The 25,710-nt window shown below is 41.9% G+C and overlaps 1 protein-coding gene across 1 annotated transcript; it reads right to left on the bottom strand.

Annotated features, from left to right (window-relative positions):
* Positions 1 to 66: 66 nt before the first annotated feature.
* On the bottom strand, positions 67 to 25,710 carry CPO (carboxypeptidase O). Its single transcript, XM_043504749.1, is given in 14 exon segments — positions 67 to 703; positions 706 to 885; positions 2,208 to 2,300; positions 4,665 to 4,686; positions 4,788 to 4,874; positions 4,876 to 4,899; positions 5,555 to 5,682; positions 6,564 to 6,663; positions 7,858 to 7,876; positions 7,878 to 7,970; positions 10,780 to 10,904; positions 11,326 to 11,401; positions 17,159 to 17,238; positions 25,543 to 25,710. Coding segments are annotated over 14 exon segments (1,317 nt in total). The 3' UTR covers positions 67 to 581.

Genomic DNA, 25,710 nt, shown 5'->3' with positions numbered 1-25,710 from the left:
TGGTTTTAAGGCACCACAGCTTTTGTAACACCCTTCCCTCCCCCGCACTCTCTTTAGGCAAGGAAGACAACAAGAATCAAAGCAGCAGTACACTTACTGAAGTGAGAACAGAGACAGCAGTCAGATATCTCAATCTCTCATACAGCCTGCTGGTGCCAACCATGGGTGGGAAATAAGGGTTCTGGCTGGTGGGTCCAGTGTGGTGAGGGGGACCATGAGAAGAAGAAGGCTATGCCTGGCAGAAAGGGAAGCGTAGATGTAAGGCAGTCACTGAGACCATGTCTAAGAATGCAGTTTCCTCCCATGCATATTCAATCTCTGGCCTTGCAGAGACAGCGAGCAAGGTTTTTGAAGTTAATATAGGCTTGCCTTAATTTAAACAAAGGAATGAAACCTAACCTTCTACAACTGGTTTTGATGAGCAGGGCTTGATTTTACAGCCTGTTCTTTACCTTTCCTCCTTCTCCAAAAACCCTCAGAACGCCGGAGAACTCTTTGCATTTACTGTATTGGTCATTTATTTAAACACTATGCCATTTAGCTCCCTGGTAACGTCAAATTTTTCCTTTGCATGCAATTTTTCACTGCATGTGAGTTTCCTGCTGAGCTCTGTAGGGCTTACTTAGGGACAAGGTCCATGTGAATAGGACACTGAGCCATAGCCACAGGCTGCCAGAGGTCACTGCCACTGCACTGTTGGGAAATACTTCTGATTTACATATTCTATAATGGTCATCACAGCTGTGGTAGTCTCCTCATATGTGGGCTGGATCTGGTCTGGCAGTAGAATAAATCCATAGGCACTCATGTCTCTCAGCTCAAAAGTGTAGGAGAATGGAATGCCAATCATGTGAGCCCAGTCCCGTGAAGAGCCAGAGTTCTTGTCTATTAATTTAAAAATACAGGTGAGACAAATGTATTAGGCACCATTCTTTATATATGGCCCTGGCCATAGTTATTCCAAAATTGCTACAAGATCCCTGTACCGAGCAGTATAATCATATCATAGATAGCCATATTTCACAGTGGGAAAACTTGTTCTATATGAAGTACTGGATTGCATTAAATATATTTCTATACAACTTGCATACGGAAAATACCCCTTCATATGAGAGTATTATCCAATAAGCAGAGATGCATTAAAGGGATCATATACCTTCTTTTGAAGCCTTTGGCCTTAGCTACTATTGGAGACAAGACATGGGGCTAAATGGACCATGGTTTGTTCTAGTTTTGCATTTCCCTCATTGATACCATTGGAATTTCCTGCTATATTAATTTTAGTGCCAGCCTGAAAATTCCTGACTGTTCTTTGTGGCCAGACCTCATTGTTCCTCTGCCTTGTGGAGCTCTCTCTCTTGGCATTTTCCAGGTAACAACAAACACTGGCCCTAGAGCACACTAATTTCTAAACATGCCAGCGTTGCACAAGCAAAACACCTTGTATGTACACTCAAGACAGTGCAAGGCATGCACTAAAGCACATGCAACTCAAGGTCTGATTAATGCAGGTGTTGTGCCTGTGTAATTTACGAACGTGTGTGTGTGTGTTTGCTAGAGCCAGTCAATTTACTCATTGTGAATATTATCCATTACACCACCCCACCAATCTGATTTAGCCCTTATCTGGAGGGAATACCTCTCTGGGTCAGCGGTAACTTGAGTCTCCATGATCTCTACTGAAACTGTCAATCAGCGTGCCAGCCATCATCATCTAGTGCTCACTGTGGTATGGACACCTGGCAACTGGGAACTAGATTGAGACCAACTTATTTCACACAGAACATCAAACCACCACCAGATGATAATGACTGACAGTTACTGTAGACCTGATCTGGATTTGAACTGCTGACTGATAGGTATGGTGAAATCACTTCAGTAAAGTCAATAGGAGTTTTGCCATTGATTCCAAAGGGACCAGGATTTCACCTTATATCACATACCAATCCCCTCGTGTGCCCTGTGATACTCTCAAGATGAGTTCTATATAAGAATTAACATCTAACTGATCCTCCATGCTGTCAGCTGTTTAACGAATGAAAGGGCTCCTCAAAGTATCCCACATTCAAATGGCTGCAACTTAGATAATCATCTAAACCAGCTCCTCCATTATTACTCAAAGTGGAAACGCAATGAAACAGCAATGTCGAGGAACAAGGCACATGGACTACCTTGCTCGCCCCATGAAAATAGAGAAATCTCAAAACACAAACTTACACAAAACCAAGAAGTTAGTCCCACTGTAAAATTGGTCCCATACTTTCCCTTCAGTGCGACTGCTGCTTTCTCTGCAGCTTCCACTTGTACATTTGAAAGGGAAAGAAAGTCTTAATTGGTTCTGGTAACCACATGAACTATTTGGAGTTTCAGGCTTGATTCTGTAGCTCACTGGGTTCAGGTTTGGGCATCAATTATTAGTTCAACATTAGAGCTGTGGGAAAATGTGTCAGCTTAAAAACACTCCTTTTTATTGAAATGGTAGGAAGCTGTACTACTGGAGAAAGAGGATTGGAGTAATATACTTCCATTGTCAACAGAGGTCTGAATGGTTGTGGCATGGATAGAGAGATCACTATCTATCTACCACTCTGTGGTACATATAGGGCACCCATTACCACAGTATCTGACCTCCGCACAGTCTGTAATATATTTATCCTCACCACACCCTGGGATGGTAGGGCAGTGCTATTATCCTCACGCTAGAGGGGAAACTGACGCACAGAGAGGCTAAATGACCTGCCCAAGGTCACTAAGAAAGCCTGTGGCAGAAGATGGACTCGAACCAGCTCTCCCAAGTCCAAGCTTAGTGCCAAAAATGCTGGACTGTTTATAAACACACATTTTAACTGAGAATATACGGCCTGATTTTAAAACACTGAGGGTATGTCTGCACTGCAATTAAAAACCCATGGCTGGCCCATGCCAGCTGGGTCAGACTAAAGGGCTATTTGATGGCCGTGTAGATCTTCTGGTCCCGGCTGCAGCCTGAGCTCTGGGACCCTCCCACCTTGCAAGGTCCTAGAACCCATGCTCCAGCCTGAGCCTGAACCTCTGTCATGAGACACTAGGCATTTGTGGAAATCATGCAGATAAATGCATTTGCACATAAAACTGGAGGCACATTTTTTGCATGTGGCACTGGATTTTGATGTTTTGAAAAACAGTCACATCCTGGCGATCCCTCAGTAATCAGATCCCTAATAATCAATTGCTAATTAGTTATGATGAATGATCAGCATTAGTTCAGCCAAAAAAGACTTGCAGTCACCACACAGCAATGTATAAGACTGAGATGAGAAGAGAATGCAGACCTAGATACCCCCTCCCTGCACCCTGAGCTAGCCCTCCCTGCGCACAGACTCTAGCTACCCCCTCCCCGCACCCTGAGCTATCCCTCTGCCCGCACACAGCCCCTAGCTACCCGCTCCCCGCACCCTGAGCTATCCCTCTACCCGCCCACAGCCCCTAGCTACCCCCTCCCCGCACCCTGAGCTATCCCTCTGCCTGCACACAGCCCCTAGCTACCCCCAGCCTGTACCCTAAGCTGTTTTCAAACTTTTTGAGCTAAGCCCCCCATCCCCTTTGAGTTATAATTTTTGTTTGTGCTGCCCCACCCCAACCCAGACAGGCTGGACGACCTGCTGAGGTGAGTCAGGAGGTGGAGGTGGCACTCCCGCCCTGGGACCCTGCCATGCGGAGATGGCCCTGCCCCCCGCAAAATTGAAGTCAAACTATGCCTATGCCCAAGGCCCTATCGCTGCACCCTGTAGGGCCCTGGAGTTTTTATATCATGTTGAGAGGGGGCCTCAGAGAGAAGAAGGTTGAGAACCCCTGCGATAGCAGGTTAACCTTTAGTTCACATCCCTGCATGCTTGTAACACTTGTGTTCAATGCAACTACTGTGTGTGGTACATTTCTAGATGTCGATCATGCTACGTCATAGGACTTCTTCCCGGGCACTCCCCTACATTAGTGCAGATGGTCCAGTTTAAAAGACAGCCTCAGATTTAGGGGGTACCTCAGTGTCCAAGTATGATTATAATGGAATCCAGGTTGTGGCTCAGATTCAAAAACTCAGCTGATTTTTTTATTGTTCTCAGCCAATCTCATCGTTACACTTCAGTTCTGTGCCTCCCACCCCCATGTAGTGCCTCTTGTCCAGTTTAGCAGCTGAGTTCAAACTCACACTATGCACTGCCTGCGTGCACTTCTCCACTGACTAACCAGGGTGAGGGAGTACAAGAACTGGAACTCTCCAAATCCTGATGATCCCTGATCTGGTGACGTTCGATTTGTTAGGCACCAGGCTTAATGCAGACTCAACTCAACGGGGAGACAGACGGGTATAAAAATTGCGGGTGACGAGTAAAACCTGCCCTGTATGGTTTGGCAGTAGATTCTCTTGAAAAACTTTGAGATGTTAATTTAAGACTTGCTGAGGCCCCAGTAAAGATTACTTGGAAAAAATGCAGGATTAGAAGGAGCTTCCAGAACTCAAAATAGCATTAAAGATAGTGGTACAATGTGACACTGTCCAAGGTACTCCTTCAAAGAAGTGAAGGATTCTTAAAAGAACTGCAGTCCGGAGCACTGAAGACCAGCAGCCTTGGCCTCTGAATAGTTTTGGTGGTAGAAAGATGAGGATTTTTCCTCAGAAAAACTACCTTCCCTTCCTAGCAAAGGAAGCTGCAAAATTCACATTTGGATATCATTATTGTGCCAGAAATGAATATAAATACAGTGCACATCTATCTTTATAATCCCGTTACTGGGTTTTCATAACTTACGGCTTTCCAGGAATAGATATAACCATCAATACTGAGAACTGGCAGGATATATATGTCCAAGTTCTGCAGGAAGCTTTTTATTTTTGGGGTCAGTTTTGTAATTTTGTAAAATCTGAGAAGAAAAAGTGCAAAAGAATAGCACCAGATCAGTGGTACAAAACAATCACTGGACATGACTTCATTTAGAATTAGCATAGACTGGTTGGTCATCCTAGAATACTTCCTTTAGAAGAGAGACTGTACCTGCCCACCAAGTGTATTGAGATATCTACTGCACCTTCAAAGACATTTCAAAAGTGATAATATATCAGATACATTATAATGCAGTCTACATTGGTACTATGCATCTCACAACAATGCAAGATAGATTCTGCAGGGAGAGACAGTAGGAGAGATAGATCCTATACATATGGAACACCACTGTACAGAACCCTCTAGTTCTTTACCCTTGGGATCAGAAATGGAAAATTGTTCCAGATTTCATGGTGGCTTTGTGATTCACCAAGAGCATGATTCAAAATGCACTGACCTCAAGGGCAGGCTTCTCACTTGACTTCAGTGGGCATTGTATCAGGCCCAAGGTGAGGATGCAATGTGCCAAATATTTTAATTTGTTACATCCCAAACCCTGGTTTGAACTTGAGTCTCCAGAAGTGATCGTGTAATGCACTTCAAGGTATAATCTGTCTCTAAAGAAATAGCTTAACAATTTCTTTTAAGTAGAGGAAGAGAACTGAGGAATCCAAAGCTATCTGCAAATTGTATACTGAAATGGGAAAAGGACTCCCTTCTTTCACAAACCACTGACAAAAGGCAGAAGAGATCCATTCTCTTGCATGAATCCCACAGTCCATCCAAATAATCTTCTTGGCCTTATTTAATGGTTGACTTATCTGGGGAGTGTAAAAGTGATCAATATGAAAACTGTTATGTTAAAATAAAAGAGCCTAGCTATTATAATATGTGAAGTATGATCCTTGATATACTGCTTAGCCAGGTGAGATGCTTACTATTACAGGACTTCATTATGACCAGCTTTCCCTCCTAATAACCCAATCTCTGCATCATCCCAGGCCAAGAATCTTAAAGTGTGCATTGAACAAAGAGTACCAATAAAGCAGCTTCTAATTCTTATATGGTTGCCCTCACTTATATGAGTCATTCCCTGGGCTGATCTAATTTTGAGGTTCTTTTCTTTGGAAGGGAACAAGCAGAAAGAAAGATAAACCAATTTTTCTCAGCATGGAGACAGATCTTATAAGAATTGTCATGAAATAGTCAAATAGAAAGGTCACAGATTATAGGGAATAGTGAAAAAACAAAAACCCTTCAACACACACAACTATAGCAAACATAGTTACACCAGGTTGACTATGGTATATTATTAGGCCTGTCAATTATTGCAGTTAACTCCAGTGATTAACTCAAAACAAATTAACTTGATTAAAAAAAGTAATCCTGATTAATCGCAGTTTTAAATCACCCCGTAAAAAATAATAGAATGTCAAATGAGATTATTAAATATTATATTTCAAAACAGGATTTTAACCAAATCTGGTGTCTTCACAATAGAACAGTGGTAACAAGACTGAAGGCAACTGTCGATACAAAAGACAGCATACTTCTGTAGTGTTTTGTCTAGGAGCTAAAACCTCTCCTGTTATTTCAAAGTACCTGGATAGAATCTTTTTAGAGAATGTTTGAACCTTGACATTTTCCCTCATCATTTTATGGAGAAGCTCTATTTATCTAAACAACCACTTTCCCCACTCATCTTCAGATAATACATTGGCTGGTTCCCATATGTCACTCCTAGATAATGCTGTGTCACCAGCTCACTGTTGCTCTCCTTTATCTGGTACATCCAGTGATAAATCTGAAATAGTCATGGGGGAATTGTTGCTCTAACAGGGAGTTCCCTTCTTTCCCCTACCCACCCACTTCCAAATAGCAAATGTTTTATGTTCTTAGATACACAGTATATGCCTCTGAGCATATTTCAGGCTGTGATATTACTTAGCACTGTGTCAAGACCAAATAATGGGGGAAGACATTTCACTTACATCAAATTAAATACAAAGTAATACATTGCAGAGGTGGGCATCAAAAAACATTGCCTAGGACTCCTTCGGGAGCCCATTCAATGCTTCAACCCCATCAGGAGCCTTTCTGTTGACTTCACTAGGATTTGGATGATGCAGTCAAATCCTAAAACTATTATTGGGCTGGATCCATCAGTCAGATGATTATTAGTTTTTCCACATTTCAGGTCAATAGCATTTCCCAAAGCAAAACTATACAAATGCTTACAGTAAACACATCATATGCCTAGAAGTGGAAATACCACAAAGCTCTCTCTTTGAGTGTGTCCTCTAAATCGACTGCGAAAGATATAAATGAGAACAACAGTCCAGCTGTCTTGGCTCTCCACTCTCACCACATTCAAGCCTTTTCTAAAGGCTCACTTCTTTCCATAGAAGGGAACCCAACCAAAAGTTTAAAAAAAATAATTGAAGTTATTCATTCCTCTGGCTTTCTCAGGGTGTCCCATCTTCTCCGTTTCTATCTGTTATGTTATAAGCTTACTGGGATGGTATCATTTCATGTCTTGGTCAGTGCTTAGCATAATGTCAATGCTTACATAAATAACAGTGAAGAGGCATAATAACTGGATATTCAACTACTCAAATATGGACTAAAGCAGCAAACAATGGGTTGAAGCCTAGATGCTACCTGGAAGGGAAGAGATCATGTTCAACATGGGAAAAAGAGTCCACAGAAGGACTGTAGCTAATGCATGAATTCTTCACACAGACATTTACATTATAGAGATTAAGAAATAAAGGGTTTAATTCTGGCTCGACTGACATCAAGGACAAAACTCCCATTAAATTCAACGGGCCAAGATTTCATGCAAAGGACTTGAAGAAAGCCAGATCCTGCAATGAACTCAAGCAGGCAAACCACTAAGCCACACTGACTTCAGGGGAGCTCGCTGTAACACAGGAGCATTGGCATAGAACTCACTGCAGGACTAATACCTAAATGATAGACTTCGTTTCCTTCTTACCCCTTCCATTGGATGATACAGTTTAGGAATAGCCCTCTGGAACCCTCCAGGGACTGCTGCCCTCCCTTGGTGTGCTATTGTCCAGCTGTTCTTGTACATCACGTATTAGGACCCTGAAGAAAAAACAAGAGAAAGATTAAAGTTCCCTAAACAACAACTGAAGAATGACTTTAGCAATATCCTTAAATCAAAAACATGCCCTTTACACCATGGTCTACCTCAAACCTCTTGCTCATCAGGCCACTAGATACAGCAATAAATAATTGTAATAGAACAGGCCAACATGTTCTGAATATTGAGATTTTTAAATTTTTAATTAAAAATTCATGTTTTGTCCCCTCCCCCATCTTGAAGCCCCCCACCCCACCCACCAAAAAATAGCCCTGAAAATGTTCATGTTTTTTCCTCACCAGCAATAAGCACTGGTTAAAATTTTTCCACAATCAAAAAAATCAAGTTGAAGGTTTGTCATTGGGGTGGGGGAGGGGAGGAAACAGTAAAAATTCTCAAAAACCGTCACACTTTAAAAAAATATTTTGGAAGAATTCCCAATGGTGCTTTATTTGTAGGTTTGCAAAAATTGTCTTTGTCATGGAAAATAGATGCTCCAGCAGATTAGCCACAAATTAATTCTGAATCTGCTTCAGTGACTGCTGAAGTCAATGAAAGACTTCCATTGGCTCCACTGGGCATTGGCTCAGGCCCTGTGCTTTTAGTAGAATTCTTTGAAAGACAACACAGCCATATGCAACACTGTTCTAAATCTGTGCTTGAAGTACATGCTCAGAATAAGACAACTGCAAAAGCAGTGCAAGTTCACATGTTAATGTCATGCTTTGAGAGCACTATTAGGCTACTCTGCAGTCTCAAGCACTGACCGGCATTTCTGGAAGGCTACCCTTTTAACTTTTGAGAGTGCTCTGAGCTGAATTTCAATATGAGCTTTCTCACCTTGGTGCCTCAAGGTAAAATGTAAGCAGTGCAAACTCACATGAACGGACACCAACAAAAAGGAGCTCATCACAGCTCCTGTGAACTGAAATCTCTGAGTTTAATGCAGCTTGAATATTTGATGACCCTAATATAATATGCCATTTATGTCTCCATCATTACATGGCTCAAGTTGTCATATTGCCTTCCTTGTATGCCACTCACCTTCTAAGAAGGGCTTCTCCTCAAATCTGTATACAGAAATTAACTATCATTCTGTTTTTCACCTCTAAAGGACAGAGAATCAAATTTTCAGTCTGCTCTTCCACTTGGCCTCCCTTTTGTGCACCCCACACAACAGTGGCACAAATCATTATGAGTGCAAACATAGAATCCAGTTTTAGAAAATCTGGACCACGATATTATTTCAGTTAGACTGTAAATACCGATCCCAGATGCTAGATAGTTATATACTGGCATCCCTATCCCATATCTCTCCACCTGTTGTTGACAGGGCATCAACATTAATTACTACTAAAGAGAATTCATTAGGGAGGAGATCAGATATCAGCTTTAACTGTGAATGGTCTTGCTTGTCATAGCTTCAGAATGGACTTTAATCCTCTTTCAGGGTATCTTTTATTAGTGAATTCCACTACAGCTGGGCTGTATTCAATATGTCTATTAGTAATTTGCCATCCTAGCACTGGATGGCTGCAGAACTGTAATTTTCATATGAAACATTATAGCTGGTGGGTTGGGTTTTTAAATATTTTATGTGATGTGTGACAATTTGGGGACTATATCTTTGCCCAATTATGAATACCATTTGGTTTTATGAACACTAGTTGAACAGGTAACAGTCATTGTGACTAGGGGCATGTCTACACTCTAATTAGACAACTGCACCTGCCCTGTGCCAGTGGACACGGGCTCACGGCTTGGGCTTTGAGGCAGTTTAATTGCAGTGTAGACTTCAAGGCTTGGGGCTGAAGCCCGGGCTCTAGGACCATGGGAGGGCTGCAGCTGGCACAGGCCACTTATGGGTTTTTAACTGCAGTATAAATATACTTTAGATCATCCATTTGGTGGCAGAAACCTGGCACATAGTGAGGAGCTATGTCTGGAAAGGTATGACCGGGCAATCAAGACAGCATCAGCATTGAATGGCTCTCACCTACTTGAACAATGGAGTTTTTTCTCAGAAGGGTCTTTGCTTTTGAATGCATCATCTCTTCAAAGATATCTGTTGGGGAGAAGGAGCGTGGTGGGATTCCTGCTTGACTGATCACATCACTGAGGGATCTGCAGTTTCTTCCACTGACCACCTGGCCCAGAGCCATAGGGAGCCAGTCCATCACACAAACAAAAGGCATAGCTGGAGAAGTGGAGGCAGGAGGGACATTGTCTCCCTTCAAGGACAATAACCAACTCCAAGGATTGTCAGGAGTGGAGAGGTCCCTGATTGGGGAAGATTGCATTCAGGGATTTAGCATAGATCTGTAACTCTCCTGTACTGTCTAAGAGTAAAGTGTGTGCATTTAAGAAGTTCCCTTTCAAAGACCATGTTCCTACTTTACCTACCCACACTGTTGCCGGGGATGTAAACTAGAAATTAGAGTGCCCACAGGAGTGAAGCTCTGGAGAAGTGCGCACAGGCCATTGGGGAGTCTTAGGAGGTCAGATCACTGGATTCAGGTCCTAGGTCAGCTGGACCACAGACTCCCTCATCCCAAGGAAAGGAGGGCAGACAGGGAACTTGCAACCCAGGACTGTGAAGACGCAGAGGAAAAGACAGTATCTAGACTTGCCTAGACCCAGCTGGCTTGGACACACACAGGATCCAAAGGTGGATCTAATAACACAGTCTGTTGACCACGGGGTGGATTGGGGGGAAATTTGCCATGCCCATGATAGGGAGGATGGTCATTGAAGACAATGGAGTCATTCAGTATGCAAGGGGAGCCCTATCAGGCAATTAGTGGAACATACTCATAAGATATCAAATGCTGATTTAAGTAGCCTTTCAGCTCCTGTAAACTGGAGGTTAGAACCCTGACATGCAGTTCTTCTCCAGCCTGGATGTCTTCAGGCAGCAGTAGTTTCCACAAATCCCGCTGGAGAGAAAGAATGGGAACACAAATAAAATTTCTGTTTCCATTGCTAAAAATCTAATTAAGATATGTTAGCTATGGATGAATAAGAGGAAGCAATCATTCCTAATGCTCTCCGCCCATGCCTCCCCAATCATCAGCTCTCTACCCAGTTGCTCCCAGAGCATACATCTGTGATTTTCTGGACATGGGACATCAATTGTGGCCAGTTGTTTCACAGACCACACATGGAGGATGGGAAATCTCATAATTTCCTATGACCACATAAGGGCAAGGCTCAGCCCAGCCCTTTATTAGAAGTTCTTAGGTATAAGCTTTTTCAGGCTTGCTTTTTCCTTAATTTCTATACAAAGTTATATACAAATCTGTTTCATAGAACTAACTTTGCATCAGGTTTCTTGTAAACATTGTTAGCATCACTCACCAGCAAGGTGTCACAAAGATGTTGAAGTTGCTTTACATGCTCAGATGTTTGTAGCAAGACTCACAAAACCTGGTCCCTGGAAATTAAGAGTAAAAAAAAATCAGCCGAGCATCTGTTGAAAAGTTCCTTTCCCCTAGGTCTAAAGAGTTGTTTTGTTATGCAGAAGGGAGTTAGCTCATCTAACTGAGTCCTATTTCATTGAGAACATGACTGACTGATGATTAATGGAATACTTTAGATATATATAGGATCAAGTTCTATAGATTCTCTGGGTACCTCGGTAGGGCCCTACATTACCTTTACTTATTTGCCAGTGCCCTGATCTTTCAAACACTTAAGCACTGAGCAATTTTATTTCATCTTATCAGCCTCTTTGAAGCCAATGATATTGCTTACATGATTAAACCTGTGCATGTACTTAAATATGTGCAGGACTGGGGCCTAATAAAGTTGGTAATAATATACAGTACGCTGTTTCATCAACTTTGACCTTTTCTGTTCATGAACCATCCACAAATAGACTTAGTGTTTTGTGTATTTATTTATTATTCAAAATTGCTTGACAAAAATTTTATGCAAACCCTTTTTTTAACCAATAAGATTTCACAAACTACTTGCTGTATGTTTGACTATTCATTATTTGTGGCCTATGACAGGTCACCTAAATTACATGGTAGTGCTCCTGCTCCCTGATTGGGAGACTGAAATTTATAAACAGGAATATCTAATTTAAAAAAATCACAGTGATTTCAAGATGGCTGGATGAAAACTTCCTGTCTGGAGATGTATTTAACCGAGTGTTCTTGAGACTTTCAGCTTCTGAAAATTTTTATCTGGAAAAAAAATTGAAGGTTTAAACCGAACAAATAAAAAGGCTGCAAACGCTGTTGAAGCAAATGTGTGGTTCTATTCAAACAAATCTCCTAAATATGTTTTTCTGGAGTATTAATCAGCTCAGCTTTGTAGTCCTGTAGCAGGCAGATGTGGAACTTCAAAATGGATAAGAGTTTTTAAAGCAATAATGAAAGGTTGTGACATGAGAATGTGTCATCATCACTGGGAGTGGATTTTTCATGATTACATTGCATTAGATATCCAAAGGTGAGTTAATATCTCAGAAGAGAGCTGTTGCCACTGATATGAAATCAGAGCGGTACCAGAAATATTTCTATTTCTTAGCAACCACAGGTTTACAATCGTCTCCCCTGATTTCAATGGCTTTGGATCAAGTTCTTATAGTACATGTATGGTCAGGAAAGAATTTAAATGCAAAGATTCTACTATAATGGAAACTTATCACAAGAGCTTTGTGTAGCAAATCATTAATGATCACCAATATAATGTTATGCTCATTGCATAAGCAGTAATTACTAACTGGGCATTTGCCTCCCATCGCAAATGTACAATATCAGCTCAATATACGTGCAAATAGAATTAGCTAACTCTCCCATTAGCCACTGGAAAAATATAGGAAACTTTTAAAATCCCTGATCTTTTAAAAATATGATGCTTGCTGATTAGCTGAAACACAAAAACAGGTCCGTTTTCTCTGACAATTGGAATTAGCTGCTGATTACCCATACCAGTGTCACACTGTTGCACTTTGTCCATTAGGCAAAATGATAACACTTGCATTGCTAATTATTTGATATAACCACAGTAAATGTCGATGAAACAGAACCTCGTAGACATAGGATAAATGCCTCTGAGTCTGAAAATGAATCTCTCAGCTGCAGTTCGGAGTTTATTTTCCATAAATGCCTGGGTTTGCTTTGCTCTTTGTCTATCAGAAAAGAAACAATATCCTGTAATGCTTTTCTGTCCCCACTGACATTATGTCTTAATTACACCAAATGAAAGAAATCAGATTGCTGCCAGATGGCCAGCTCTTATTTACTGATAAAACCTTTTACAATGGCCAACATGGAGGCAGATAATTTTTAACAGTATGCTAATATTACAAAGATTGTGCCCATTTATGATTATGGACTAGGTTTCTCAATTATAGAAGTGCAAAGTCGATCCACCCAGCCAATCAAGAACAGTTTTTCAATAATAAAAACACAATGAAGCATCCTCATTATGCTAAACTAATAGTGTCAGTGTAAGCTGTGTTCTGATTGGCTGGTCAGAATTTCTACTTTTTATAGATAGTTTGTGGCAAATTAAGATAAAGTAACATATCCTTGTTGGTCTTTTCCAGAGTCATTTCAAATAATGTCCCTTTATTTAAGTAGCATTCTGCTCCCAACTCAAAACACAGGTTGGCTGGGCTGAGCTAGCTTTAATAATTCTGTTCAAAGACTGGGGCCAGACCCAAACCCAGTTTAGTTGGGAGCTCAGTCCCAGCCAGCAATTAGACCCCAAGGTGCTAGGTCCATTGCCAAAGAGCAAAGCACACTGAGTGCTCTGGGAGGCTTTCCATTGAATTCAATAGCCCTGGGCCTGGAGATATATAGATAGTCTCTAAAAGGGGAAGAAGGGTCTGTGCCGACTGTGCTGGAGGTTTTATACAGCTAATGGGGGAGGCAGGAACCTATTTAAATAAGCTGCCCATTGGTTCCACCCCCTGAGTCGATCCAAGTCTTCTGACAGTGCCAGTTGGGGCATTCCTGGGCTATACTTACTGTGGTAATTTCCAGCACTGGGCTCAGTCTCAAATTGTATCAGTGTAATTTAGTTATGGAATAAGACACTCATATTTTGCTCTCATCACATCCCTACCCCAGACCCAGAGCAAATCCCAACCTGCTGTAAATCAAGCTGTTATTATTTACATAGGGATTTTCAAAGGTCTTTAGGTGCCTAAAGCTGCAGATAGGATTTCAATGGTAGTTAGGTGCCTAGCCCACTTAGGCACTTTTGAAATCCCACTAGGGCACATACATACCTTTAAAAATCTGACCCCTAGTAGCTAAAGTGTGCTGGGTTCTTGCCAGAACAATAGAAGATTCAGTTGTGGACCCAAAGAATCTAGATTTTCAACATGAGAATGATGTTGAGCAAATAAAATGGGGGTTGGCAAGGGGATTTAGGAGTTAGAATTAGTCCTGCAACTGCACTGCCCAGTTGGGGAGGACACGTGTCCTTCATTCCCCCTATGCAGAAAGGGGGAATATGATACAATGGATAACGAGGGCAATGAGAAGACGATTGTGCAGTTGCTAAGGTGTGTTATGAACGGGTCTCTGATTTTTTGGTAAATTGAGATTAGATTCTATGCCGATTTATACCATGTGAATACCCCTTTTAGTTTCTATGCGTTTGTAAAGGGCGTAAAAAAGTACAGCTTTTTCCCTCTAGCATTTAGAAGCAAATGCTTCTGAGGCAGCATTAATTTAGGCACTTCCACCTCCCACTGTGCTACCTTCTCTCCTCCCTAGGGGAAATTCCAGCAGGGGACTTGCTAGCACTCTGTGTTTATATTCTGCCTAGCACAATGGCGCAACTCTTGGTTGGACCTTAGGCATCACTGTAATAAACAATAATAAATAATAAATTCCATGGATTACCGGGAACTTTCTGTCCCCTACAGGAGCAAATTCCACAGAGGATACAATATGGTCCTCTGCAGGAAATTTTCCTTCTTAGTTTAAGCCCAGTTCTTCTAGCTATACCCACAGGTGTGTTTTCGATAATTTTACCCAAGGTATGAGATAGCATTTCAAAGCTGTATTTCAGTTAGTGTCCGCCTCTATAGGCCCTTGCAATTATTCTCTCTGCTCACAATGGTGATCCAGGCGAGGTTCTGAAACCTCCAACCCTTCCTCTTAAGGGAACCACAGCTTATCTCTTTCACATCTCATCTTCTAATGGCTACAACTCCAGCACTCTACTAGAAGGTCAGGCCAGCGTATCATCCCCAGTGCTTTTCCATGGGTGATGGACTAAACCATGCCTCAGAGCTCCTTCATTCCCCCCTCCTGCGCAAGCACCCACCACCTCTCACAACCCGATGCAAGACAACACTCCTGAGGTTGTTAAGGTGAATTTTCTCAGAATGTTACAAACTTTCATGGTATTCACAGGCAAAGTTTTTCTTGGTTTCTGTGGACTTTGCCATGCCATTTTTGTAAAGACAATAAATGGCATGTATCAAACATATCTACCTTCTTCTAGGAAATACTGCTGTGTAGGAAATTATGCCAGTTTTAGGGGTGGAGGGAAGAAAAGACTGAGGAGAGTTCATTCTTTTTCAAAAATAATTGTCAATAGTACAACAACTTCATGATCTAATTCCCTTAATACTCTAGGTTCAGATCATTGGTATTTGCAAATTTGTGTATTTTAAGATTTTTTTCAAATTTTCATTATCTGTTATTTTTACAGGGATTCCTTTGCTCCCTGATCATCCAGTCCTCTTCTTTTCACTTCTCTTGTTACAGATTTTTATTAGGAGTTCAGTGTCTCAAAAGCATTTTCTTCCCACAAAGCCTGATCTTGGTGCTGCACCAACTGGATTTTAGCCAATGGGAGCTTAGCACACCGAGTATCCAAAAGGAGGCACTGTGAACCTTTCACGATTGAGTCCTAACTTATTTGACTAGAATTAACTCATTCACCCTTTTTCTTGCTCTATATTTTCTCTACAAGCCTTAACCATATCTGAGTATTTGGATTTGGTGACCCTCATTTTCCATTTCCAGTACAGGACTGTAACCTCCTGTATTTCAGCAATCTGTAACAGACATGCCCCATTTACAGTTCCTTGTTCCTTTCATTACACTGTCTCAGAGGTACCGTAATCTGCTGTGCCCTCATTATGGTGTTTTCATTATATTGCAACGTCAAGCCAGACCACCCTGGGATCAGGACTCCCAGGAGGCAGAAGATCCCAAGAGATAACTTCACGCTTCTGCAAAGAACCTGACTCTCAGCAGCACAGGGCCATAGAGCATATGTAGACTCCAGCATCAACTGTGGATCAAACTGACTCAAGCACAGAAGATGAACCTATTTATAAATGATCTCAGCAGAAATTTACCACTGTTAAATAATTAACTCAGCATCACATGTTATCATTTTCTATGATGAAATATGTAAGTTCCCATATAGAGATAGTACATCTTCTGGGATTGGAAAAAGCTGGAATTATCTGCTCAACCCTTCTTTCCCCTGACCTCCGCTCATCTCTGTTAAAAAAAGATATTGACCTAAACTGAAATTTACCAGCCTACTACCCTTCTAGTCCTGAACTTTGTTGTCTCAGATTAAATGAGGCCCAGATGTGAACTAAACTTTTGCAAAATCAACACAACCCAGAGTTTTGCCCTTCTTTGTTGCACTACTAAGCAAATTATACTTTCTCCTACATTTCCCCCACTCCTTCACCCAAAAACTGGCATGAGTTCCTCCAAAGCAGAATTGCATAGGCAGGACCAGACATTTTTATGCACATCATTTTTGTCATTACAAACATCACGTGGCAAAAACTACAGAAACTAAAGAAAATTTTGCCCGTGAACTCCATGAAAGTTTGCACTATTATATAAAAATTAATTTGGAACAATTGAAGGAGGGTTATCTTGTCTTTGGTTATGAGAGAAATGCTTGTGGGAGGAGGGGGAATGAGGGAACTCCGAGAACATGAGCTATAATGTTCTGATTCCAATGCTCAGCCCATCAACCCACAAAATCTGTACCGGGGGTGACATAATATGCTTGCCTTACCTCCTAGCTGATGCTGAAGTTGTAACCGTCAGAAGAGGGTAGGAGAAGATTCTAGAGTAGGTAGCACCTTCTTTTACAGCTCTGCAGAGGAAGCAGACTGAATCCTGCAGACTGCAGTAGTATCGCTTATTTCATATTCCAGCTCTCTGCTAATATAACCTACTATGCATGTCTTTTCTCCACAGCTGTGTACTGGGCTGGTGCTGTCAGGGTCTTCTCCACAATAATTCCCAAGACCTTTTCCTCATGGTATCAGACCTGTGAAGCTTCAAATCTGCAACACTGGGCCATGTGATAGGTGGTCCAAATTAAGGACAAGACAAAGAGGTTCAGAGGGAAAAGGCTGAACTGAGGCAATCTTGTTTTCCTCCTGCTTAAAAAAAAACAAAAAACAAAACACTAATGATGTAAACCATGAGATTTTCTGAAAGTAAATTTCAGCTGAAAGCTGAGGTGTTGTCAAGGTTCCTTCCCCACTCTGAACTCTAGGATACAGATGTGGGGACCTGCAGGAAAGACCCCTTAAGCTTATTCTTCCCAGCTTAGGTTAAAAACTTCCCCAAGGCACAAACTTTGCCTTGTCCTTGAACAGTATGCTGCCACCACCAAGCGTTTTAAACAAAGAACAGGGAAAGAGCCCTTCCCACCAAATATCCCCCCAAGCCCTACACCCACTTTCCTGGGGAAGGCTTGATAATAACCCTCACCAATAGGTACAGGTGAATACAGACCCAAACCCTTGGATCTTAAGAACAATGAAAAAATCAATCAGGTTCTTACAAGAAGAATTTTAATTAAAGAAAAGGTAAAAGAATCACCTCTGTAAACTCAGGATGGTAAATATCTTACAGGGTAATCAGATTCAAAACATAGAGAATCCCTCTAGGCAAAACCTTAAGTTACAAAAAGACACAAAAACAGGAATATACATTCCATCCAGCACAGCTTATTTTACAAGCCATTAAACAAAAGAAAAATCTAACGCATTTTCTAGCTAGATTACTTACTAACTTTCCAGGAGTTGTAAGGCTTACATTCCTGATCTGTTCCTGGCAGAAGCATCACACAGACAGACCAAACCCTTTGTTCCCCCCTCCTCCAGATTTGAAAGACTCTTGTCCCCTCATTGGCCATTTTGGGTCAGGTGCCAGCGGGGTTACCTTAGCTTCTTAACCCTTTACAGGTGAAATGATTTTGCCTCTGGCCAGGAGGGATTTTATAGCACTGTATACAGAAAGATGGTTGCCCTTCCCTTTATATTTATGACAGGTGTCTACCTTTAAAATGGAATATATTTATTCTTTGGTGACATTATTTCTGTAATGTCAACAATTTATCAAACTAGATGTCATCATTTTGCCTAACAGGGTAGTGGAGTAATAGTAATAGGGTATGCAATGTAGTGGTCGCCATGTCAATCCCAGAAGAAGAGCTGTGTGGCTTGAAAGCTTGTCTTTCTTACCAACAGAAGTTGGTTCAATACAAGGGTAGCAGAGTACCAGTCCCTTACTATCGTTTTGTTGAAATGCCATTGAAGTCAATGGAAAAAACTGTTGAATTCAATGGGCACCTGTACCAGTAATGATGAACAGCCCTTTACAACTGATATAGAAAATGGACTTTGGTTTGGGATTTGGCAGAAAACTTATTTATAAAAGAGGAGACTTTGTGTTCACATACTTTATTTGCCAACAGGGTCTGGTAAAGCTGCAGTTCAGCAAGGTACTTAAATCTGTGCCTAAATAAGACTATGAGTAGCACCAATGAAGTTGGAATAAAGATCTTTTGCAAATGATTCTTCTACAGATGTAAAAATAGTCACAGGATGAACAAGTAACTTCATTATATCTGTTGCCCTCTTGGGCATAAACAAAACTCTTGCCTGATGAAGTCAGTACTTTAGGTCTGGTTCTCACTGGCAGTTGCTTATCTTTCTAGCACAGCTGGAAGGCAGCTTAAGCCACTTATTCCCATCTTGAGTACTAGGTACAATAAGACATGGGATGCTCTGGTTTAAGAAAGAGTCATGAATAAGAACATGCAGTATAAAATACTAGCATCTCCTTTCGTCCAGTATAATACTTTGGACTTCTTAAGCACTTTACTTCTTCAGATCACAAAGCAATTTTTCAAAATGAATTTAGCTTCACAACACCCCTTTGAAATGGATATTGCTGCCACTGCTTTAAGGATGAGGAAAACGAGAGAGAGAGAGAAGAGAGAGAGAGCGCGATAGCAAGTAGCTTGCCCAAGGTCATAGAGATATTCTGCAGCAAAGCTAGGAATAAAACCCAAATCTCCTGACTCCCTGTCACGTACAACCTTAAATATAAGAACCACCTGCTCTTGAGTTGTGGATACAATATATGCCAACTCCAACCAGCTGGCTGCTAAGCCTGTTAGTTTTCCCATACTGATATCATCTTATGATAAGCTTTTGGCCCAGAGTCAAAGTGATTTTCAGGGTTTGAATGATTCAACCTGCTTGTTATTGTTTCAACCTGGTACTGTCATATGCTCAGCTATTTTCCACTGGGATCTGCATCAGTCTGTTGAGAAACAGCTCAAAAGTTACATATTAATTAAACAGAATAACACAGATAGAGGGCTTGATCCTGCAAGCCTTCGGTGCCCAGATTCTGCTGAACTGCATGGGAGTTCTGGGCACTGGGTAAAACATTCTAGGTAAACATTCTCTACACATCCCCCTCCTCAAACACTCATTCGTCAGGAGTTTCCTGGTCCCACAGCTTAATCTAACACTGATCTCACCTGAACTGAAAATCAAACAAGAACTAATGGAATTCAGTGTGTTTGACATTGTTTCTCTTTCTTTCTTTCTCATCATAATCTAGACTGACCGAATCCTTCTCCAGTAAATGCCCCTGCATTGTTGCTGTATAGCACTCCTGATTGTATCTGGGGTGGAATCCTCCTCACAGGATCAGTACAGCAGACTGCTGACTAGTGTGGCTTAAATCCTGCTCTCACTGGAGCAAGAAACTAGACTGGGTCTCTCACCTCTACTTCCTCAAATGGCCGGTAGGAGTATCTAAGTACTTTATTTAAATTACACAATTTTTAAAGAAACTTTAAAAAGACTGTTTTACTGCATTAAAAGCCCATTTTTACTAGTGTTTTTTTAAATAATTAACTCTAAGTAAGCCGAGTATTATATATTACCACAAGCTAAACTGTAAGAGACAACAAATAAGTCATTATACTGTTTAATGGCTAGGAAACAGCTTACTGCACTGCATTTAGGATATCCAGCTACATTTATTTTTATGGGTTTTATTACAAGCAGTAAAATAATTTATTAATCATTTAACCATAGCTCAAATTATAGATGCACATATGCTTGAATAGAACATAGGACAAAATCAGAAAGGCCTAAGGCACAAAATGAGTTACACCTAGTGAGGAACATAAAAAGCAAGAAGAGGAGGTTCTACAAATATATTAAGAAGAAGAGAAAGATGAAGGAAAGCGTACGTATTACTTCGTGGGGAAGGAGAGCTAATAACTGATGTCATCAAGAAGGCTGAGGTTTTTTATATCTATTTTGCTTCAGTCTTCAATAAAATTAATTGTGGCCAGATGCTAACACAATTAGTATTAATAACAAGGGGGAAGGAACCACAAGCCAGAATAGGGGAAAAACAGGTTAAAGAATATTTAGATAAGTTAGATCAGTGGTTTTCAAACTTTTAGGCTGCATACCCCCTTCCAGATAACAGTCTATGCAGAGGTTCTCAGGACAATTTTTGGTGGCCTCGGTGGGCCTCCCTTTTTCCTAAAATCTTAATTCGCTTTAGGAAAATCAAATAAATATGCACCACAGACACATCCAAATCATTGCTACTTTATTATGGCTAGTTAGTAAGTCTGTTGTGAAAGTGATATTAACAAACATACAAGTTATCACTTTTCAAAGCAGAATTACTCAGCTCTGGCAAGCCTGGGGACAATTCAGCTGGGGGACGGCCAGGGAAGATGGGGTTTGGAGCTGGGGGAGGCAGCAAGAGCTGGAGCCTGAAGACCTGTGGCAGGAGCCCAAAGTCCACACACCAGAGGATGGGGCCCAAGGATGGAGCCCGAAGCCATGTGGCTGGACCCTGGGTCCTGACGCCACACAGCCAAGACCCAGGGCTGGAGCACCAAAGCCCCGCAGCCAGAGCCTGCTGCCTTTCCACCCCCCGAGCTGAAGCCCAAAGCCTGAGCCCCACTGTCCCTGGGAAGGTGGGGAACTCACCGGCTGCCTACTCCTACAATGTTGTGCCCCAGGTGACTCCAGAGGGGGGCAGGGCTCAACCCCTGCTGGCGGCCCCCAGCAACCAACACTAAGGCAGTGCATCCAGGAAAGAGGGAGGGGAGGTATTCCTTTGCCCTCCCCACCCGTCCCAATCACAGCCCAGGAGGCTGTGGTGGCAAGAAAAGCCCCTGGTAGCCGCATGCGGTCATAGTGTCCGCATTTTAGAAACACTGGTCTATGGCATACCCCCCTCTGAAATAGGTATCTCATAACATACTACGAAAACCCAAGAAAAGGTCTGCAAGGGATAACATGATGCAACACAGGCACAAGCCCTGGAGTGTGTTGTCCCTGATACAATTATTACTATTATAATGAACAACTTTATTATATATACCATAGCATTAACCTCACACAACAAAAGGAAATGTGTATGCTTATGAAATTTGTGGGGACATGAGCTGAGGAGTAGTTGCAAGCACTTTGGAAGACAGCAGGGTAGACTTCAAAATGACCTTGACAATTGGAGAATTGGTCTGAAATCAATAAGATAAATTGAATATAGGCAAGTTGCAAAGTACTACACTTAGGAGGGAAAAATCAAATGCACAAATACAAAATGGGGAACACCTGGCTAGGCAGTAGTACTGGTGAAAATTATCTGGGAATTATAGTGGATCACAAATTAAATATGAGACAATGAGACGCAATTGCAGGTGAATATCATTCTGGGGTGTATTAATAGGAGTCTCCTATGTGATATCAGACACAAAGATGTACACAATTTGTTGGGGAAGAATCAACATGGTTTTTGTAAAGGGAATCATGCCTCAGCAATTTATTATAATTCTTTGAGGGAACCAACCAGCGTGGACAAGGGTGATCCAGTGGATGTAGTGTACTTGGACTTTCAGAAGCCTTTGACAAGGTCCCTCACTAAAGACTCTTAAAGTAAGCAGTCATGGGCTAAAAGGGAAGGTCGTCTCATGGATCAGTAACTGACAGGATACAAAGGATAGGAATAATGGTCAGTTTTCAGAATGGAGAGAGATAAATAGTAGGGTCCACCAGTGGTCTGTTCTAGGACCAGTGCTGTTCAACATATTCATAGATTCATAGATACTAAGGTCAGAAGGGACCATTCTGATCATCTAGTCTGACCTCCTGCACAATGCAGGTCACAGAATCTCACCCACCCACTCCTATGAAAAACCTCACCTCTGGAAAAGGGGTAAACAGGGAGGTGGCAACATTTGCAGACGATACAAATTACCAAGACAGTTAAGTCCAAAACTGACTGTGAAGAGTTACAAAGGGATCTCACAAAATGGGGTGACTGAACAACAAAAGGGCAGAGCAAATTCAATGTTGATTTATGCAAAATAATGCATACTGGAAAACATAATCCCAACTACACATACAATTAGTTGTTCTCTCTCAAGAAAGAGATCTTGGCATCATTGTGGATAGTTTCTCTGAAAACAGCTGCTAAATGTGCAGTAGCTGTCAAAAAAGCTAACAGAATATTAGGAACCATTAGGAAAAGGATATATAGATAATAAGACAGAAAATATCTAATGCCACTATATAAATCCATGATACATCCCACCTTGAATACTGCATGCAATTCTGGTTGTCCTGTCTCAAATATATTTTTGTTTTTAATTGGAAAAGGGACACAGAAAAGCAATAAAAATGGTTAAGGATATTGAACAGCTTCCATATGAGGAGAGATTAAAAAGACTAGAACTTTTCATCTTGGAAAAGAGACGACTAAGAGAGGATATGATTGAGGTCTAGAAAATCATGACTTGTGTGGAGAAAGTTAATAAGGATGTGTTGTTTACTACTTCTCATAACACAAGAACTAGGGTTCACCAAATGAAATTAATAGGGAGCAGGTTTAAAACAAACACACAACGCACAGTCAACCTGTTGAACTCTTTGCCAGAAGATGTTGAGAAGGCCAAACTATAACAGGGTTCAAAAAAGAACTAGATAAATTAATGGAGAATAGCCATTGATTAACCTATTAGCCAGGATGGGCAGGAATGGTGTCCCTAGCCTTTGTTTGCCAGAAGCTGGGAATGAGCGACAGGGGATGGCTCACTTGATGATTACCTGTTCTGTTCATTCCCTCTGGGGAACCTGGCATTGGCCACTGTCAGAAGACAGGATACTGGGCTAGATGGACTATTGGTCTCACCCAGTATGGCCATTCTTATGTTCTTAACTGGGGCTTTTAGGGATTAGCTGGGCCCATTCCTGCATCATTGAAATTAATGGGAGATTTTGGTGGGTTTTGGAATCAGGCCCTTAACGCTTTAACCAGACATGTTTTAAATATTTGTAGGTATGCATGTATGGGTTTAAGTGCATTAGAAACAGCTAATTTTTTTAGCCTGTGATTTTGTAAACCTTCATTGCTGTTAATAGCTGGAGAAACAGCTGAGGGTGTTGGCTGGGTTGAAAGCTTAATCAACAGTATCTTAGTCAGTCTGGCTTTACTTTCTGTTCAGGCCTGTTGATTTTGCTTGTGGTTGGGGGTGGATAATTAGAGCCCTTTTCTAGTAATTAGCCAAAACCTTGCCTCTACCACACAGGCAGGCACAGCTGTGATTGGCATGGCAGTGGGGGAGTGTATTACTAGTAAGTATTATTTAAAAAGCTGTCACTCCTTGGCATACCAGCCAGGATCCCAGCTCTGGTGAGCTGCACAAACATGTAGTAAGTCAGAGACAGCCCTTGTCTGAAAAGCTTACAATCTAAATAGAGAAGACAGACAAAGGGTGGGAGAAAAGAAGTTCTATTATCTCCACTATACAGATGGTAACTGGGGCACAGTTGGGAGTTAGGTGCATAAATGGCTTTAAAAATCTGGTCCTAACTGACTTGCCCAAGGTCACGCACAGCCTGTGGCCAAGCTAGGAATTGAGAAGTTTTACAATTTTTGGTACTTTATGTTTAACCTGCCACTTTTCCTCCCTCCAACTGAAGCTGAAGTGATTGCTCTTTACCCTGAAGATCAGGGATTGCAGTGGGAAGGTCCAATGACCAGCTTGTCTAGAGGTAGGTCATGGCCTTATGGTTTCTGCTGGACTAGTCATCTCAGAGGGGGCCTGGCTATGGCCTCAGTCACCCCCTTGTGCTCCAGCTGCTCCCCCAGAGGTTCTATCACTACAGAGGAGCAAGGTAGGGGGACCTGGCCCACCTACTCCACCAGATCCCAACCCATTACAGAGAGAGAGGTTTATGAAGTGTCTAGCCTAGTTACTGAGCTACCCCAAATTATGTTTTCCTCTAGATCACTTCCTGCCAGTCCAAGTGCCTCAGTTTAAGGCATGGTTGCTGGCTTAGCAGACTGTCCTCTGTTTTTTAGCACCTTGTTCAGTCAATCTCTTTAGGGCTTTCAACTCCCAAAGAGTGAATCAGGGAAATCCAAGTCATTGCTGCTAGAGCAGCCCTTACAAAGCTGTTGCAACTTCAGGCACAGCTCTTGGCATGAGCCACACTCCCTGATGCTGCATGCAGCTCTTAAACTGTTTCTCCACCAGGAATGTGCCCTGTTCCTGTTGAGGAGCAGGGCCTCTGTAGCCCAGTATTTTATTCCCAGCACTGGTTGTGTGGAGCCTGTAAACCAGTGGTTCTCAAACTTTTGTACTGGTGACCCCTTTCACACGCAAGCCTCCGAGTGCGACCCCCCTTATAAATTAAAAACACTTTTTTTTTATATATTTAACACCATTATAAATGTTGGATGCAAAGCGGGGTTGGGGTGGAAGCTGACCACTCGCAGGCCCCCCTGTAATAACCTCGTGACCCTCTGAGGGGTCCCCAGCCCCCAGTTTGAGAACCCTGTTGTAGACCCCATCACAGGGACCAAGCTTTGCGAATCGTACAACCACCATTTTGGGATATCCATTGTGGTATAATGTAGCCACACAGTGGAAAGACTGTACCTATGCTGGAAAGGGAGTCTGTTTGCCAACAGCACTAAGGCATCTGCCACTTTTTTTTTTACTTTGTTTTGGGTACAGAACATTACAGAGCAAATTCCAAGTGCTCTCTCTTTCTTGGTTTCTTTACATAACATCCAGCACCTATATTATCCATGTGACATTGCAGCTGAATGAGACTAAACACATTCTAACTAAGGGTAAGTCTACACAGCCAATGTTAAACGTGGCTGTGTAGTCGCACCTTCTGCGGTGGGAGAGTGCTCTCCTGGCGCTGCTATAAAACCACCTCTGTGAGAGGAATAGCTACCAGTGCTGGGAGCGCAGCTGATTTACCTCAGTTTCCTTGATCAGATCAGGCCCAATAGCCGTTACTGCTGAAGAAAGAGAAAACGGTGTTTGTGTAACAATCCAAAAGTTTTCTTCTTGAAGACTTGGTACCAGAGCCTCAGCTGGTATAAATTGGTATAGCTCCACTGACTTAATTACATCAGCTGAGCACAT

The sequence above is a fragment of the Dermochelys coriacea genome, chromosome 11, assembly GCF_009764565.3.
Source record: "Dermochelys coriacea isolate rDerCor1 chromosome 11, rDerCor1.pri.v4, whole genome shotgun sequence".
Taxonomy (NCBI): Eukaryota; Metazoa; Chordata; order Testudines; family Dermochelyidae; genus Dermochelys; species Dermochelys coriacea.
The sequence above is the reverse complement of the archived record's forward strand: the minus strand, read 5'-3'. Positions and strand labels throughout refer to the sequence as shown.